The 19,381-nt window shown below is 48.9% G+C and overlaps 1 protein-coding gene across 2 annotated transcripts in view; it reads left to right on the plus strand.

Moving 5' to 3' along the window:
• The window catches only part of LOC149371660 (cell adhesion molecule Dscam1-like), a 324,006-nt gene that overhangs the window by 22,243 nt on the left and 282,382 nt on the right, over window positions 1-19,381 (plus strand). For both annotated transcript variants that reach the window (XM_089565897.1, XM_089565898.1), the window contains exon 2: window positions 15,040-15,825. In XM_089565897.1, the coding sequence (XP_089422023.1) occupies window positions 15,756-15,825 (70 nt within the window). In that variant the 5' untranslated portion in view covers window positions 15,040-15,755. The remainder of the gene's footprint in view (window positions 1-15,039; window positions 15,826-19,381) is intronic.

The raw sequence follows: 19,381 nt of genomic DNA on the forward strand, positions 1-19,381 counted from the left end.
TTTTTTTTCTTTGTCTATAATTGCCCGCTGTCGTGCTGACAAGCGTGGGACGAAGTGCAGGACTAGGTGTGTAGAGTTATACGCGACCGCTTATGCCATACTGCGGTTGTTAGCCTTTCCTTTCGAAACCTGACCTTCTATTCTTTTCCCTCCTGGATGCCTTTTGGGCCCAGAATGGAGTAACACAGCTTTATTATCTGTTTCTTTCTTTTTGGTTCCGGAGGCCTAACTTTCCTATTACACGACGAACCGAATTTTCGCTTTCAAAAGGGAGACACAGTCGAGGCTAGAATATAAAGCTTGGCTGCGAAATCCCATAGCTTGGGCTGCCGGCATCATTCTATAATTAGGTCTTAATTAAAGTTGATCCGTCCCTGGCTGCCTGTTCTTCTATCCTTAGGAAAAGGCGTCTCTGTGTTCCCCTGCATACAAAGCAAAGCTCCGCGCTAGCACGTGCGCGGGCCTCAAGCACGGTGTTATGGTGATGAATGCAAACCCGCGCTATGCTAAGCAACCCGAGACGGCACTTTATTGTCAGCCTTGTTCAGTGCGTTCTTGGCGAAACAAGAAGCCAAAGTTGCATACAACACGAGCGCTCTCTCCTTCCGCTCAATTGTTATTGTAGGAGCAATACATGTGTCGTATGTTTGTGTGGTTCTACAGAACTTGCAACATGTAACACTGCACCACATGCAATGTTAAATTCTGTTGGAAATATTTCGCAATGCTGCTTCATAGTGTTTCCTAGTGAATGATGATGTGACCATCAGCGGTTTTGACGACGTCTGAGCTCTGAAATTGTGCGCATGAGAATATTTCACTCCTCAGATTGTTGCGTTGCATACAGCTAAGCATTATTCTTTTTTTAGATTTCCCCGCAGCAATATTTACATGCCCTTCTATTTTTACGTGCATTCAGTTTTCACGTATTGTTTGTACCTTCAACATCATCATCAAAATGTAAAAGCAGAATTCGGAAGATCTGTTGTGCTGCCTCATGTTCACCAATAATTACAATGTTCTCTGCTTGTGCACGATATTCAGATTTTTATCGTTATCATTATCACAAATGTCACGAAATTTTTGAAGTACTTCAGTTGTAATGCTTCTACAGTATTGCTGCCAGTTCTTTAGCTGTTGTCTACTTTTCATTTTGTACTCGTTCGGATCTCGATTTATTAATTTTATATTTACCTTGCCTGTAAAATGAATGTACTGAAGAAAAAACCAACAAGTACAAAAACAAGTGGAGAAAATAGCAGGTGCTTCGAGAGTACTGACGATCTTAAGTCAATTTGCATCGGGATACTAGTCTAAAGGTAATTGCACGACGTCAATGTAAGCAAGCGCATTCCGCGCGTACATTACGGTGTCAATCCCAAATTATGTTGCGTCGGATTCTAACGTAAAAAGAAAAGTTCTTCGTAGCACAATGTTAGGACAGGTCGTTCTTTTAATAATCATGAGTCAAAATTAACGCCCACTAAAAGCAGTAATAGTAAGTAACGGTTAAAGTAAATAAATCTTCTCTTCAGAAGAGCCCTGGAATTCTAAGCTAACTGAAGCCGTGGAAAGCTACAATAAGTGAATCGACAATTTGTTTCGCAAAACAACGATGAGTCGCGCACAGTTTATGCAAAAAAAAAAGCATCCTCTGGTTGTCTGTATTTGGCATGTCAAGAATGTGTACATTGCTCTTCTTTACATATGAAGTTTGCTGCATCCCGACTTTACTGCGTGGCAGAGTTATGTTGAAGATCGGTGATATTGTTTTTTCTGAGAAGAATAATTAGGTTTTCGACAAACAAGGCAGAGTTTTTTGTTTGATCAGTCGCACATGCGGGCGGCTCAATGAACTATCATAACATTTTAAGTTTTACGCACACAACACCCGCGTCCCCAAAACTCTCTTCTCCCCAAAGAAAGAAAAAAACTCAATAATCTGTTCAAACTTTTTCGTCATCACCCTTAGGCACACAAAAAAATACCTGTCCTGAAAGCTTTTTGAGCGGGAAGGCAATATACGGGGCAAACAGTCAACTACGCTTGTTAGCATGGAGGCCAAGTATGTGGTTAAGTGAAAAGAAAAGTTGCGTGGCGGTAGTTCCTTGTATGCTCTCACCTTGTTACCTTTAAATTTGCACAGTAATGCATACGGAGGAATCCTTGTAATAACCGGATAGCGGCAGCCGTGGGAACTAAACGGAAGGCAGGTAGATTGTTTACAATAACTTCTTCATTTTCCCTTATTAGCTCATCATGGATGTTCTGGGGAAAAATTTTATACGGATGCTACACTAAGAGTAAACAGACGAAGCTCTTTGCGCATATTCACTTCTATCTCTTTTGCTAGCCGGTTTCAAGCTTACTTCCATGGTTCGCACACTATAAGTGAAATCTCAATCTCTAGCGGGTTGCTGTCAACACCTGCCGACTACGTGGAGTTGAAACTTGGAAGAACATAAAAAAAAAAAACCTTTTCCAGTGTGAGCACTATGCGCATATTGAAACAAGTAGCGCGACTGAATGGAAATAGTACGGGCTAGGCGGTTTCGCTGTGGTATTTCGTCCATCGTTATAAAACGGCTTCGGACTCGCTGTGAGTTGCTTAGGCAATGCGAGTGCAGAGCAAACAAGGGTTGGCGGTGACGCAACGTGCAAACGTCAAGCGACAGGCAGAACAGTCCGAGTCTGGGTTTGCCATGGGAGAGAATAAAAAAAAAAGGACGTCTTGGGAAAAGGGGAGCTAGGGAGGCGACTGTTGCCAGCCCCACTTCGGCGGATGCGAGGGAAGGAGAAGGGAGAGGGAAGGAGAACCGGAGTGGCCCTCGGAACCGGGATGATGAATGGAGCGGAGTAGGCCGCTGATGCCGGCTGCCGGAGTCGCGCTGCCGGCGCAATCTCTTTTCCCGAAGACAATCAGCCACTGTTGGGGCGAGCGAGTCGCCGGCCCCTCCGAGTCAGCCGCCGCCGCGCACGGCCGCGGCCGGCAGAGCTTCGGGCCGGAGCCTTCCTCCGCGAGGCCCGGACCCCAGAATAGCGGCGGTGGTGGCGACAGCTCCGGGCTGCTGCTTCCGCACACGCCACGCCGCTCGATAAAGTGGCGCGCGAGACCCACGCGGTTCGAGGCGCGACGGGCAAACACTCGTTACTTGCTTGGCCCAATTCTGGAGAATGCTGACGCTCCGACTGCTAGGACGCTCTGTCACCGCTTTGTTTTCCCTCCCCTGTTTTTATTTTCGTCGTTGTTCGCCAAACTGTGGCTCCAAAAAGTAATGGATGGAGGGAATAAGGGGCTTGAAGAAAAAGTGGGTCACTTGAAAGTGCTACAAGTGTATGAATCGAGTGGCTTCGTTGAAGCTAAAACCATGCGCTAAACCATAATTGTGATGGCGGACTGAAGTCTCTCTGAGATCAACGTTTAAAGAAGCCTTTTTTGGGTGGCTTTTGTTTTGAGCAATACTTTAGCCAAGATAAACGCTATATTTTCAAGGTTTTTTTGCTGTTACGTTTGGTTACACATTGGAGACGAGGCAGGGAGAGGGTGGGTATGCTTTTGATTTATTGGTACTATGTGCGTAGAGGATGGTTAGTGGTGGCTTGTGAAAAAAAAAAACTATTCCACATTTAGCACTTACTTACTTGAACCGCCAATAAGCGTTGTGTAAGACACTTGTACCTGCGTCTTTTCTTAGGAGCCGGCTGTTTGCGTAATTTTTCGCAAACATCGTAGGAGGTCTTGGTGTCGGACAAGTTGACATAGGACAAGCTTCCTTGTTGTCTGTCCCGCATTCAGAGTTTCTCTGCGCCGTAACCCTCTTCCCAGAACACCTGCGGAGCAGCCTTTGCCATTATCCTGTATCAACTTGCAATGCTTGTGGAAGCTATACGGGGTATATGAAACCACATATACCCCGTGTCACTGCCAACAATTTGGAATTTTCTCAAGATAGGGAAGTCTAAATAGTGTTGTGCCATAGAGGAGGTCCCGTTGCGCTCGCCACCCGTTTCGTGACTGAGCGTTGCCAGCTCTCTTAGCGGTAGCGAAGACTCTGAGTCAGGCGTCGGTGAGACTAAGAAAACGCTTTATACACTATGTACAGGACATAATATAGTTCAACATCGGCACGGGGGCCGAGAGCTATACAACGCGACTGTTCTCGCACAGCGACGATCAGCGAGACACCAGCACGTCACACCATCCGACTCCACTCGTGAGCAGCACTCGACTCACGGTGGGTCGGACTCTCGGTCACACACCTCCAAGCTGCAGCGTTGGGGCTTTTATAGCCTGAGGAACGGTGGCCCCTCAGAACTGGCCAATCCAAAGGCAGCACTCGACGGCAGTCCGAAAGGACCAATCAGCGATCGCGCGGGCCAACCGCTTCAAATTTTGCCGCGCGCGGTGGCGTCCGGGAGAGAAGGAATCTGGCGCCTCGCTGTCTGGCCTCTTGCGACAGGTCCAGGCGTGTTGCTTGCAGATGCTTCTCCTAGGACTCCGCTGCCGTACGGCGCAGCATCGTGGCTTGTCAGGGAGCGTTAGGGCGCGTGCCTTGCGGCGCAGCACCAGGGCTTGTCAAAAGGGACGCTCGCAGGAGAAAGTTAGCGGCCGGCAGAATTGGAATCCGGGCGGGTTTCCCGGCATGACAGCATCCCCGCCATCAGATAAGGCGCCGGGAAGACGAGCTGCTTCCACGTGGCTCGGATGCCAGGCGCACATCTTCGTCAGGCTCTTCCAAGTTCACGTCCAGTCCAGTAACTTCACGAGCACCAGGTCCCACTCGCAGGCCAGGAGCTCTGTTGACCTCGTTGTCGCCAAGGCACCTCGACCAGCTTCGCTGAGGTCGTTCCGATCCCCTTGCTTCTCGCCACTGGTCATGGTTGGTCGTTCTGCAGACTACAAAACCGACCGGCAAAAGGCAACACCCAACACAAGCAAGTGCCCTCTGTCTCCCATCAAACACCAGACGAAGCCATAATCCAAATTAACCTAACTAAATTGATGTCCCCGTTTATTCCCGCTGCAACAAAAGGCATGTGTACGATCTGGTACACAAGGTTCAAACAACCATTTTGCAAAGTGTCAACAGATCAAAATAGCAGGAGCACTTAATAATCAACAATAATAATGAAAATAAGATTGGTCCCCTTGAAATCATTTGGACCGAAAACACACTACTGAGGAAGCAAATGAGGTCATTCATTTTTGCCCCTTTCTTCCTTCGAACATGATAGTTTGCTGCAAAGCGAGAGAAGGTAAGTAACGAGGAGGTCACTGAAAGAAGCGAGGCCTAGAATGCACGACTTAGAGCATCGGCGTTCGCGTTCAACCTTCCCTTCTTATAGCGGACAACCAGATTGTGCTGCTGGAGGGTCATGCTCCACCTCAGCAAACGGCCGCTTTTAGACGACATGTTACTTAACCAGGTTAGAGGGCAATGGTCCGTTTCCACAACAAACTTAGAACCGGAGACATAACAAGCCAGCTTCTGAACTGCCCACACAAGGCAGGCGCACTCTTTTTCAGAGGTGCTGTATGCCTCTTCCCTACAGCTTAGTTTCCGACTCAAATACAAAATTGGTCGTTCATGACCACTAGCATCTTCTTGGCATAGCACCGCTCCCATTCCGCGATCACTCGCGTCACATTGCATGATGAAACCTTTCGAAAAGTCTGGCGCCGTTAGAACCGGCTTATGGCTCAATGCTTGTTTCAACATTTGGAACGCATTTTCTTTCTTCGAGTCCCACGTCACCTTAACGGGCTCCGATTTTCGAAGCGCGTCTGTTAGCGGGCTGGCAAGGTCAGAGTAGTCTCTCACATAGTGTTGGTAATATCCAGCTAAACCTAAAAAAGCCCTTATATCCGTCTTAGTGGTTGGCCGGGGATAGTTTACAATAGCGGCTACCTTGATGTCGGAAGGTCTACGCCGGCCGCGCCCCACCACATGGCCCAAATAAGTCACCTCACCGCAACCTAGGTGACATTTAGCTGGTTTCACAGTGAGGCCTGCCTCTTTCAACCTGCACAACACAACTCGCAAGTGCTCGAGATGTTCTTCCCAAGTGTCCGAAAAGATGGCAACATCGTCGAGGTATGGCAATGCAAACTCGCCCAAACCATGAAGCACTCTGTCCATCAGGCTAGAGAAACAATACGGCGCGTTTTTAAGTCCGAAGCTCAGCATGAGTGGGCGGAAGGTTCCGAACGGGGAAACGAACGCGGCGCAACGACTAGCCCGTTCCGTAAAGGGTACTTGCCAATAGCCTCGCACGAGGTCTAGCGTAGATATATAATTTGACTTCGACACCGTCTCCACTCTTTCTTCTAGGTTCGGTATCGGATATGTCTGATCTCAGGTGATCGCGTTCAGACGCCGATAATCGACGCATGGCCTCGGATCCTTTCCCGGAACCTGGACAAGTATCAGGGGCGATGTGTAGTCGCTCTCACTTGGCACTATAACCCCCAAGTCACGCATGCGCTGAATCTCCTCAGCCATGATTTTTTTCTGCACGGGTGAACAACGATACGGTTTACTGCGGATCGGTTGCTCAGATGTTAGCTCGATGTCGTGCTCTAAGACCGTGGTCTTTCCGGGACGGTTCGAAAAAACCTCCTTAAACTCGGAAACTATTCCCTTTAAATCCTCCTTTTGGGTGGTACTTAGACGCGCGTCCAAAGTCAGCTGTTCCAACATTAGCTCTAAACCACAATCTCTCATGTCAGCTGTCGTCAGGATTTCCGCCCCTTCCTCATCGGCAGCATTTATCGTCATGCTTACAATCGCGTGACGCTGAATGTAGGGCTTCATCAAGTTGCTGTGATAAATTTTGTTGGGCCGTCTCCCTAATTTCACTTCGTAGTTGGTATCGGAAAGCTTCGATACAACCTTCGCGGGTCCTTCCCAGTGAACCTCGAGCTTGTTTTTCTTCGACGGACGCAGCAACATCACTTGACTACCCACTTCGAAGGTGCGTTTTTTTGCTGACTTGTCGTAATATCCCTTTGACAAGATTTGCGCCGCCTTCATGTGCCTCTCTACAATATCTTTTGTTTTCCCGAGCCTCTGAAGAAGGTCGAGGACGTAGGAGACTACATTTGGGTCGTCATCACTGCCTTCCCAAGACTCTCGCAACATGCGCAGCGGAGTTCTAAGGCTTCGGCCATACACGAGCTCCGCGGGGCTAAAGCCTGTGCTCTCATGGGGAGCAGACCTCAAGGCGAACATAGCGGCGGGAATGCAGGCTTCCCAGTCACAGCGACGCTCAAAGCACAGGGCTCTCAATATGCGCTTCAGCACCGAATGCATTCGCTCTACTGGATTAGATTGTGGGTGATGGATAGAACTGTGCACCACTTTAATGCCGCATCTTTCCAAAAAGGTAGAAGTTAGGCAGCTGGTGAAGACGCTGCCATTGTCGCACTGGATCTTAGAAGGGAACCCGACGCGTGCGAACATTGAGAGCAGAGCGTCCACGACCTGGGAAGAATTTAGCTCCTTAAGTGGTACCGCCTCCGGGAACTTGGTCGCGACGCACAGGGCCGTCAGAACATACCTACACCCGTTCGTTGATTCTGGCAGAGGACCTACAATATCAATTACCAGTCGCCGAAAAGGTTCTGTTATGACTGGCACTAACTTCATCGGCGCCTTCCACTTGTCAGTGGATTTGCCCACTCTCTGGCAGGTTTCGCAAGATCGCACGAATTGTTCGACATCCTTCCAACAATACGGCCAATAAAACTCCTGAGCCAATCTAGCCTTGGTCTTTTTTAAGCCAAGATGCCCTGCCCACGCATTTTCGTGCGCGAGTTCCAGTAACTGACAGCGATATTTTCGAGGGATCAAAATCTGCTCATATTTGCGACCCTGCTTATCGGTGTAGCAGCGATACAATAAGCCAGATCTCTCGTAAAATGAAACCCTCTTTTTCTCTACTCCCAGTTTGACGCTCTTCATCAGATCGGCTATTGAGCAATCTTGCTGCTGCTCGCGAATGAGCGTTTCCTTTTCAACTGCGGCCAGCTCCTGCCAGCCGGCAGAAACCGGAGCGAGTATGGAGCCCGCGTCGCCTAACTGCGGCGTCGTGTCTAGATCGCGGCTAGCAGTGCACGTATCACTCTCAGTCTCGTCCAAACCACGCTCTCCCAAGCCAGTCTCCGAGCTCTGCATCTCCCGTGTCTGCCCGCCACTCAAGTTCCCTTGATCGCTCCGCGTGCCGCACCGCTGTTCGTTCACCGACTCAAAGTCCAGTTCCCTCGACAGTTGGCGCGCTTTGGATCGCGTGAGGGCCATGTACGCCACGTCGGCAAAGAATGATTTGCCCTGATCCTTCAGCATCTGCTCCGAGCTATTTGAGAACAGGTAGGGAAAGTGCTCCGGAAGGGCGGCAGACACAGCGGCTTCTGTGTTAAGTTTTCCAAACTCTCCTTCAATGATGACCGCTGCGATCGGTAAGCAGACACTCTCATCCTCGGCCACTTGCCGTATCCAAGCGCATTCTCCTGTAAAGTCACTAGAGGAGACGAAAGACGGGTGGACGACGTCCATAGTTGCTGCCGAGTCCCGAAGTGCTCTGCACTTCTTGCCGTTTACTTTAATTTCCTGCATGTATGGCTCCAACAGTCGCATGTTTTTGTTTGTTTCCCGTATCGTTGCAAAAGCAACTTTCTCTTGGCAGTTCGCCGCGATGTGCCCTTGCTTTTTGCAGTTGTAGCAGATTAACGGCTTCCGTTTTTCAAAAGAACGCGTCGCATCGTTTCGCTGCTTGGGACCATCGCTAGCATTCTGAGATGCATTCTGCCCTTCCTTCGCAGTTTCTTTGGTAAGGGACTCGTCTTTCCGAAACTCGCGACGCTTGATTTGCTTCCGTTCGTCGGGCTTCCTTGAAAACCCGTCTCTCTTATCTGCTTTTTCTACACGCACTGCCCTGCTGTGCAAGCTGCGGCGGAGGTAATACTCTCCAGCTAATTCTGCTGCCTTGTCTAGCTTAACCTCCTTTAGCCTATCTTGCAGCCAGAGCTTGACATCCTCATCAATGCAACGGTAGAACTGTTCTAACGCGATGCATTCGACGACTTTATCGCGGTCGTCGTAAACCTCTTCGCCTTTCAGCCATTCAACCAGGTCGGCTTTTAGACGAAACGCGAAGTCAACATGTGACTCCCTGCCCTTCTGTGCATACCGGAACCTCTGCCGGAAAGCTTCGGGCGACAGTTTGTACTTTCGCAATAGCGCCTCCTTCACATCACTGTAGCTCTCAAACGCCTCTTTCGATAAGCAAGTTATCACGTCAGATGCCTCCCCGGGAAGCAAGGCTAACAGATTCTGTGCCCAGAGGGATCGCTCAATGTCATTCCGTTCGCACACATGCTCAAATTTAACGAGGTATTTAGCCATATCCTCGCCGACTACAAAGGGCGGCAGTTGGTCGCGTATTTTTGGAGCGTTAGAGGGAACCGTCGTCGAAGCAAGACTAGGCGCTGGCGAGGTTTTTCGGAGCTCCAGCTCTTTCATTTTAACCTCGTGCTCTCTAAGCGCCTGGCGCTCCCGCATCTCCTCCTCGCGACGTTCATTTTCTCTCTTTTCCTCCCGTTCACGCCTTTCATTGATATCAGCCCACACCTCTTCGGCCTCCTCAGCCGTCACGTCCGCAGTCCTCATGACCTCAAGGATCGCTTTCTTTCTTTTTGTTGAGCCCAAATCAATGCCCAACTCCTCACAAATTTGGAGAAGTTCTTTAACCTGGTAACTCTCCATCGTTCACACTGCCTCTTGCTGTTTGCCCTTTTAGAAACTACTTGCCGTACACTACTATATCGCTACTAGTTCGGTACGCGCAAGAATTTCACACACTGCCTTGTTTACCCCTTCAGCATCCCTTGGTTTTCAAAACACTCTTCCTACGCTTGAAACACACAAGGTTAACGCAATGCTACACCAATTCTTTCTCTAAGCTACTATAACCTGTGTTAGAGAAAGTCTGGCGTTTGAGGAAAACTTCAGGCACTCACCGCGCCGAGGTAGCTGATGTCGGTCGATCCCATAGCTGCCATCCAATGTTGTGCCACAGAGGTGGTCGCGTTGCGCTCGCCACCCGTTTCGTGACTGAGCGTTGCCAGCTCTCTTAGCGGTAGCGAAGACTCCGAGTCAGGCGTCGGTGAGACTAAGAAAACGCTTTATACACTATGTACAGGACATAATATAGTTCAACATCGGCACGGGGGCCGAGAGCTATACAACGCGACTGTTCTCGCACAGCGACGATCAGCGAGACACCAGCACGTCACACCATCCGACTCCACTCGTGAGCAGCACTCGACTCACGGTGGGTCGGACTCTCGGTCACTCGGTCACACACCTCCAAGCTGCAGCGTTGGGGCTTTTATAGCCTGAGGAACGGTGGCCCCTCAGAACTGGCCAATCCAAAGGCAGCACTCGACGGCAGTCCGAAAGGACCAATCAGCGATCGCGCGGGCCAACCGCTTCAAATTTTGCCGCGCGCGGTGGCGTCCGGGAGAGAAGGAATCTGGCGCCTCGCTGTCTGGCCTCTTGCGACAGGTCCAGGCGTGTTGCTTGCAGATGCTTCTCCTAGGACTCCGCTGCCGTACGGCGCAGCATCGTGGCTTGTCAGGGAGCGGTAGGGCGCGTGCCTTGCGGCGCAGCACCAGGGCTTGTCAAAAGGGACGCTCGCAGGAGAAAGTTAGCGGCCGGCAGAATTGGAATCCGGGCGGGTTTCCCGGCATGACAATAGGAAGTAAATCTCTTCAGGAACAAGGTTTCTTTTGCGGCTAATGTCACTTATGAAAAGTTGGAAAGTTGGCCTAAGTTAGCTATAAGATGCTTGACTACTTGATCATAGATTAGCACATTTGGTGACACACCACCTCACCCGTGGCACTCCTCAAGGTGCTGTTCTCTCTCCTACCCTTTTCAATCTCGCTATGGCCCCTCTCGCCTCCCAGCTAGCTGAAATTCCCGACCTGCATCATATATTTTACGCCGATGACATCACACTCTGGTGTTCATCTGGCTCTCCCGGTCACGTACAGGACACCCTGCAACGTGGCCTAGATCTCATCGACTCCTTTCTCACCACCGCTGGCCTCTCTCCTGCTCCTGAGAAATCCGAGCTTCTCCTTCTCAACCATTCCTCCCACCAGCGCTCACACAACCACTTCGTCTCTCTCCACCTTTCTGGCTCTCCCATTCCTGTCGTCACACAGTGCAAAGTTCTTGGCTTCCCTTTGCATGCGACTAAGAATGTGCAAGCCCTCCACCGCGCTGTCACCACCTGCCACTCTGTAACTCACCTCCTGCGGCGCGTGGTCACTCGACGCTCAGGTCTCCACGAGGCTCACGCGTGCCGAGTTGCCCACGCGCTGGCCCTCAACAAGGTCTTGTACTTTGCACCCTACGCTTCCTTCACTCAGACTCAACTTAACGCTCTCGAGACTGCCCTTGTGGGCCTCTACAAGGCAGCTCTCAACCTCCCTATCACTACCTCTACCACTAAGCTCTTTGCCACAGGCCTCTTCCATCCTCTTCGTTCTCTTCTCAGTCTCCATCGTGACTCGCAGCTTGCCCGGCTTTCCCTTACCCGTCAGGGTCAGTGGTTATTGACTCAAGCGGGTATCTCGCCCATTCCAATCTCCCCGTTTACCTCTCCTATTCCCACCCCCGCCCCCAATCTTCGTATCCTTCCCCTCCCGACCAACATGTCCCCCGTCCTGCACGCCGGACGTCGTCATGCGGCCGCGCAGCACCATTCCCCTCTCTTTGATACCCAGGGTGTAGCTTACACGGATGCCTCTTTCGTGGCTCCTCGAGGTTCCTGCGGCTACGCCCTGTACCATCCACACCTCCCTGCTCCTGAAACCCACACCAGCGGGCCGTATCTACACCCTCCAGACGCATTGTCCCTCGAGGTTCTCGCCATTGCGCATGCCCTCCAGTCATTTGCCCTCCTTCCCTCTCTACAAGAGTACACAGTCTATTCAGACTCACAAGCCGCTATACACCACATACAGAAACGCACCCTGACCCCTTCTCTCCAACAGGAGGTCGAACGAGCGGTCTCCGCACTGCAGCCTTCCATCGTTTTCCTCCGCTGGGTCCCTGGGCATTCAGGGATTGACGGCAATGAGCTGGCCCATCAGCTCGCCCGCGACACACTTTTCCGGGCACCGTTGATCCCCTGGCCCAAGCCCTCGGAGGACGGTGGGAGACTCACCCTTCGCCGCACCATAAAAGAGGTCTACCTTGAGCTCCGCCTCGACAAACGCCTTTACCCTCCCCCTCATCCATCACTCACGGTGCCGGAGTCTCGCCTTCTTCGGCACATTCAGATGAATGCAGTTATCACCCCGACCCGCCTCTTCCTCTATCGCTATCGATCGGACCCTTCCTGTCCCAACTGCCCCTGTATCTATGCGGACCTGGACCATTGCCTCTTCTATTGCCCGGCTGCTCAGCAGTCGGGTTCCTTCCCCCCACCCTCTCTATCCATCACCACCTGGCTCGACTGGCTTGGCGCTGAAGGGGAAGAAGAACAGCGGCTTCTGGTCGCCCAGGCGGTCGAAATGCTCGGCCTATAAATTTTGGTCGAATAAAAGTCTTTTACTACTACTACTACTACTTAGTGCCAATAGCAAGCTTTTTGCCACGGACAAATCATTGCTATACTAGTTTTTAAAATGACAAAAAGGTTGTTTTCGAAAGAAGTGCGTCTGTGAGAGAATCAGAGGTCGCATTTTATGAAAATCGATTTGAAAGAAATACCCTTTTTCATTTCATTCGAAGCGAGGACAGCATGACGGCACCATCATAGGAAAGTAGTAAGGAGAAAATCACAAAAGACAAAAAGCAGCGAGTCCCCACGTCGACGCTAGCCTTTGCCACTTGCAGCACGCACCGGTTAACCATTGGCTGCGATAGCCAACCAATGGGGAGATCCGGCCGACGAATGCGCCAATGGTCCGCTCGGTTCCCCCCGGACGCTTGAAAGCCGCAGCTACGTTAACGAACAACAAGGACCAATACAAGAGGACCGCATGGATTCGAAATGGAAAACGCACGAATGACTCCCTGCTGTTTTCCTCTTTTTTTACAAAAAAAAAAGCGAAACTGAGCGCTTATGGCCCGCAGGAAGTTTAGTGCAATCTCAACGTCCGCTTGTGACATTTTGGAGAGCCTACGGTGCATAGGAGCGTAAATTGCTGGGCTAGTTGGTTCATAATGTTGTCAGGGTGGAACCAGCGGAACACAGACGCAGGTCAAGAAAAAAGGAGGAACATGGTGTGGTGTGGCCAATAGTGTGGTGTGTGTTCCTCCTTTTTTCTTGTCCTGCGTCTGGGTTCCGCTGGTTCTACGGTGCATAATTCGTACTGCCTGAACTCTAGTAGCACACCGATCACTTTTGTTTGCTTTGTCGCTTGGTGCAAGGTAAGTATTGTCATCACCAGCTGTATAGCTGTAGGAGAAAAGTGCATGCCGTGGTACAATAGAGAATATGATGGCTCCGAGATGTAGCGCTTGGGTTTGCGTTGTGGACTCATGCTACAGCTTCTCCCTCTTGTTATCTGGTGCGACAAACCAGGGAGGTATTTATTCCGCTTGTATTCAAGAAAGATTCACTCTTATAATAACAAATACTACACTGACTGGTTGTGCCATTTTATTCCATAAATATTCTACCCCTTCGGCCTAGAAATTTGAACTCAACTCTGTTAAGTCAAAGCTTCTCCTTTTGGTTCAATGCCGAAGTTTATTTCAACTTCTCCACATATGGTCTAGACATTTCTTTCTATATATCTACATGGTGCAATCATAGGTATCATAAAATCCTAACCCTAGCTAATTGTTTTTATATTATTTGGCTATCTCACGCGAAAAATAGTTAGTTTGTTAAGTTCAATTATGCGGCATTGGGACCACTAGGCTTATTCCGGCGGATTTTTTAAATTTTTATTTGAATAAAATTTCTGATCATGTTCTCGGGTTCTCAACTGCCAGTATAGTAAACAAAGCAGAGTGTCTTCTTAGTAATTACAAGAAACACTACACTGCCCTACTTGAAGCGGTAGAGGCTGAAAACTAGGATTGCATGCATGGATGATATCTTGAACCTTTCTTGATGTTAGCATCTTGGCCGGTGGTTCGAAAAGAAGGACGTCTACGTGCAGTCGATCGTGCTTTTAATGCCCTAAGAATTGACTGCCATGGACGTCAATTGATTAATGAAGGTTCATAATGACGTTCACTGCGCTTTTGGTCTTGAGTACCAACTTCACCTTTTTTTGAAGATTCTGGGATATTCTAGGATTCAAATGTGTATAGACTGTAGATTAAGCGTTCGAAACTGTTTTGCGTTAGCTTAGTCATGTAATCTACGAATATATTTAGGGCTCCTTCTGGCACCATCGAAGAAATGCAGAGAAGCTCACTGTGACGTCACGGGCAGTAATGCTTGAAATTTCCGCAGCTGTCAGCCATACCCTGCCGTGCGTCATTGGATGGTGCTAAACAACGTTCAGCAAGCTTTACTTTCGGTGGCTTTGGTTATCTTCCCTCAAAAAAATATTTACGAGTTGGAAATATATCTGTACAGTGCATGATGCCACCATGCTCCTCACATGTGCACTTGGCGCTGTACGCTGTTGAGAAGCTTCAAAGCCGTCTCGATTTTAGTCATCGATTACGTCAACATTTCAAATGCTACCTCAAAAAGACTTCGCATGCTTTACCTGCGAGTTTCACACAACTGACCTTTTTAAGCTCGTCGTATTCTTAAACTTCTGCAGTTGCCTATTAAAGCTTACTTTAACATTGCTGATTGAAAAGATGCTAGGAATGTAAGAATACGGGGTGCGCAAGAATTAGCACACAGTGAAGGCAAGTTACGTGATCGAAGCGGGCAGGCATTTTCTTTTTTTTTTTGCCTGAAGCACGCATCTGTGCTTTTTGAAGCTCATCCTGTGTTGACGTCACACAGTCTACATTCTCTTTTCTCTGCCTTTCTTTTTTCTGTTTCCAGAAGCAGCGCTCGAGCAAGAAGACTGATTCGCTGGCGGCGTCGTCGTCACCGAGTCTCCAGTGATATGAACTAGCTTTGAGCGGGATCTGTTTTCGCAGCTCATCGCATTTCCCCCGGGCGTCCGCTTCACTGAACTTCCCAAAGCCTACGTTGTGCAATCCAGTGACCAATGAAAGATTCTGTTTTCTTACAAGCTTGTGGGGGGAGCCTAAGAAAAAGATATGGGGTCGCAAGGAATGGGCTTGAAGCACGGGGAAAGTAAAGCCTTTGGTGGCTTCAAAAGATATCTGCTTCCACCTCTTGGCTGATGCATGCAGAGAGCTTTCCAAAAAAAGCTTCAGACATCGCGACACCGAAGAGGATTTAGAGAGAAATGTATGAAAGTCATTCGATTTTCTTAGGCGTGGTGCCGTCTGTGTCACTGTTTCATCCCTTGGCGAAAGCCTATATATTCCGTGTGTAAAAAGTTCACCGGACCGACGGGTACAGAAAATTGAGTGGATTTCAGCAACAACATATGTGCCTCGTCTGAAACGTTTTCGAAGTTCATGCGCACTGACTGCAGGGGCCTCCAGGCGGTGAAGATTTTTCAAAGTTCCAACGGTTGCATCGACGCAGCTCTGTGCAGACAGTGAATAACACTTACCCTGTGAAGTCAGTGAATACGGGACACGGAAATGTGTTGGCAGGCGGTGTGAGCCAACTGCGGCAGCACAATGAACAGCAGTCAAGGAAAGGTTCGCTTCCTTCAACTTCTGGTGCTGATATCACTGACGGCCTGCTCATGTAAGTACCTTGTGCTTGTTGCACGAATATTCAACCGAAATTTTTTTCCCTCTTTTTGCTTTTAAATTTTTCTTTTGTGTGTTGCGAAAGCGTTCCTTTCCAGGAATCGATTTTCGAGTTGTATTACAACCAGTTACAAAACGCATTTCGTCCGGGCACTGTTTGAGGAATCAAACAGGAGAACGATCGATTGCAGTGCAATCTGCTACCAATTTGTATTCGGGTTTCATGCGGCGATCTTCTGCGCAGCGATCTTGTGTGCCTTCTCAGTTGATTTATAAGCAACGAGGGACAGCAGAAGTTCCCACATACAAAATGATGCAGTAGCCCCTTAATACAAATAATCGAATTAAGCTGCTCTTCACAAGGAACAAAATAAAGTTCATAAAAATGCTTGAAAAAATTACCTCTAAAGCTATTGTGCTCATTTTATTTAGCTTCCTCAAGGTTACGAGATCGTAGGTGAAGCGGTAATGAGCCTAGATTTTTGGTACTAAAAGGCACTGCAATCTTTTATCCTTCACTAAAAACTAACTGTGGGGAGTTGAATAAAAAACTTTCTCCTTTATTGCTACAGCCTTTTCCGTGACTCAGTTAACTGCTAAGGTAGTTCCAAACTAACTCAACCAGATATTACAAAACCTTTTAGATTTTGTTATTTATCAAATGAATTAAAGATTTCTTCAATAAAAGTGCGAGTTGCCAACATTTTTCTAAATACAAAGCATACAAATTATCGTTCACTGCATGAGCCACTGACGTGCACTTACGCTACCTAAAAGGCTATGAACTTTTTTTTAACAAAAGCTTTCAGTAAGACTATCGAGCCAGAAAGCACAAAAACACCAGGAAGCACAATGACCTTAGGCGTGAGGTATATAATGAAGTAACTTACCATTTATATTTCCCTGGCTGATAATGCGACAGGTTCGTCCTACGAGCCACTCAATTTGTTCTGTTCTTGAAGCTCGATAGTAATAAGTTATTTTACACGCACTTTTTACCCCTGAAACCAGGAGTTCTTATAATTCACAATAGTTTTTCGCAAGTAGACCTGTAATGCATTGAAAAATTACCCACCAGTTCGTATTCGACGCAGATGGTTATTCCTCAGCCCGCACGCAATTAGCACCGTCACTAGCGCCACCCACGGGCACTAAGTTCCTTCTTTCAGGAACAAGGATCCATTGCAAAATCACTGTCTGCTTTCGCGCGTAGAAAAAAAAAGAAAAACTAGGCGACAACCTGACGTGTCGCTTAACGTTGCAATGCAAAGCCGGTAGGCATGTTTGCGTCATTCACGCGTTCTTTACAGGCTTCTTTTTGCCACTCTGGTGCGAAACTCAGCGAGGCAGACAGCAGTGGTGACGTCAACTTTCACTCACAGGGTGGCTTATGAGCAGCCGCGTTTAATTGCGACGTATGCTCCCTGCGTAGAACGGGGAAGGCGACATTCTGCAGCTCGCGCTTTCTCCTTTCATCTTCTCTTCCCCGTACCTCGCTTGGCACGCTGAGAAAGCAGGCCTCTCTCTCCTTTGGCGAGGGTAGAAGCGCCGACACACGATGCGCCGGGAAATCAAGCATAATGCTCACTCCGCTGCGCCGAGAAGTTTTCGGAATGCGAGGCGCCCGCTGCCACGGAGAATGTTTTTGGCGCTCTTTGTTTTTGCGCCGTGTCTGCACTGACGGCAGCGGCCGGGATTTGGCGGCGCCGAGCGGTCTCTTCGCTGCTGCGCTGTTGGCCCAGGGACGTTGAGAAACGGACAGGGCTGCGGCAATGTATGGCTGTCGTGCCGACGCAGGTGAGAAGCGCCCTCTGTGCTTAAGGATATGCACACTCAAGGAGCCCCTCCATTCTTCTTAATCATTGCAGTAGCGAGAGGCTTTCTTTCTGGGCGCTCCATATATTGTTTTAGCAGAGTGGAGTGCTCAGAACTGTTAAAAGGGACACGCGAGAGCTTCAGTTAGGCCTCTCGCCGCCTTCTAAAATTCCACCGGGACACTGAACTGCGCTCCAAATGGCACTGTGGAAGTTCGCGAATCTCGTGAGCACTTCTGTGCGTGGTCGCGCATATCTACCAAATTACAGAACAGTGCCACCTGCTATCCTTTTTAATTAATACTTAGGTGCCGCTACAGCGGAGCAATTGCAGCCAGAGGAATCGCAAGGCTAATCACCCCTATATAATAACCCATCTCAACTTCAACCACTTTCCCAGCGGCGTCGGTGGCAGCGTCTTGCAACGCAACAGGCGTTATCACCGACGTTCGCTTTGTCACTTTCAATGCTCGGGTTGCACTGCGCATGCAGCTTGCGCAGCGCGACTGGGGCCGTGTGATTAGCACCGTGAAAGTCCGTCCCTGCTAAAGGAGTGAAACTCGCATTCAACCGTGCTCTGATTGTGTCCATCGTCACGGCTCAAGAAATGCGCGAACATTGATCCCCTCCCATGTTATCAGCTATTCAGATAAAAAGAAAATTAAAAGAATGCGCAGCCGTGGCCGTTGTTCTGATTTCTTCATGTTGTTTAGTGGGTGTGCTGCACCGCTGATGCGAAGATACAGCTTCGGAGTGATGACTGCGCACAGCACACGAGGGGCCGAATTTCTGGGGATCTGTTTCCTTTCTATCTCAATTAGTGATCTTCTATTGCTCGCTGCTTCCAGCGACGTGGGATCAGAGAACAGACGTCACGCCGGTCGTAGTATAAACGCACCCATGATACCACGAATGCCGGAGCACATCGACGCGTTCGGCACTCCTGACGTGCTTTATCCGTCCTAGTACACTTTCGACAAAGAAACCAGGATGTTGTTGGGGTGCAGAAGGCAAAACAAATGTCGCTAACACGTTCTCGGCATGCTTCAGGTTGAATACCCGATATCTAGCTGTAACGTTTTGTTTAAAATGGTCTGGATGTAAGCATTTGCAGTTAAACTCATACGATTTCATTGTCCTTCCTGGTAGCAGCGGCATTGTGAGCTGGGGAACAAGTGTTTTGCCTCTGTACAGAGAATCGTGGCGTACTCCGTGCGAATCAGCCGATCTGAATGCGGCAGCAAAATGATGACTTCAGTATTTCCGCTCAGTTTAATCCAAATGCCAGAATATCTAATTTGAGTGCCATAAACTCGGGTAGAGAACGCCTGCAGTTCACTCTTCCGTCCCTGCTAAACGCGTATATATATATAATAATTTTGACCTTTTCAGTTCGTCAAACAGGTCTTTGCGTGTTTTGTATGCTAGCATGTAGGATTTTTGTTTTGTGTTTTTTTTCTTCTTTCTTTTTTTTTTCTTTGCTGCCATTACCTGTGTCTACCCAATGTGAATATTGTGTCAATATTGTATAATGTTCTTTCGTTTTCTCTTGTACCTGCTCATTATTGTATACTTGTTATCACGCTTTGCAACTGCCTTTTGTATTAAAAGCCTTGCTGTCAAGCTGCTATCAAGCTGCTGCCAAGCGAAAGGGGGCTGCGGCTTAGTCAAGCTGTCTCTCAGCTTTTTCTGCGCCTCCGCTGTCTGTATCTTTACAAGGCAGAAATAAAGAATTTG

Source organism: Amblyomma mixtum, chromosome 1 (genome assembly GCF_055824585.1).
Source record: "Amblyomma mixtum isolate Tamu chromosome 1, ASM5582458v1, whole genome shotgun sequence".
NCBI classification, from domain to species: Eukaryota; Metazoa; Arthropoda; class Arachnida; order Ixodida; family Ixodidae; genus Amblyomma; species Amblyomma mixtum.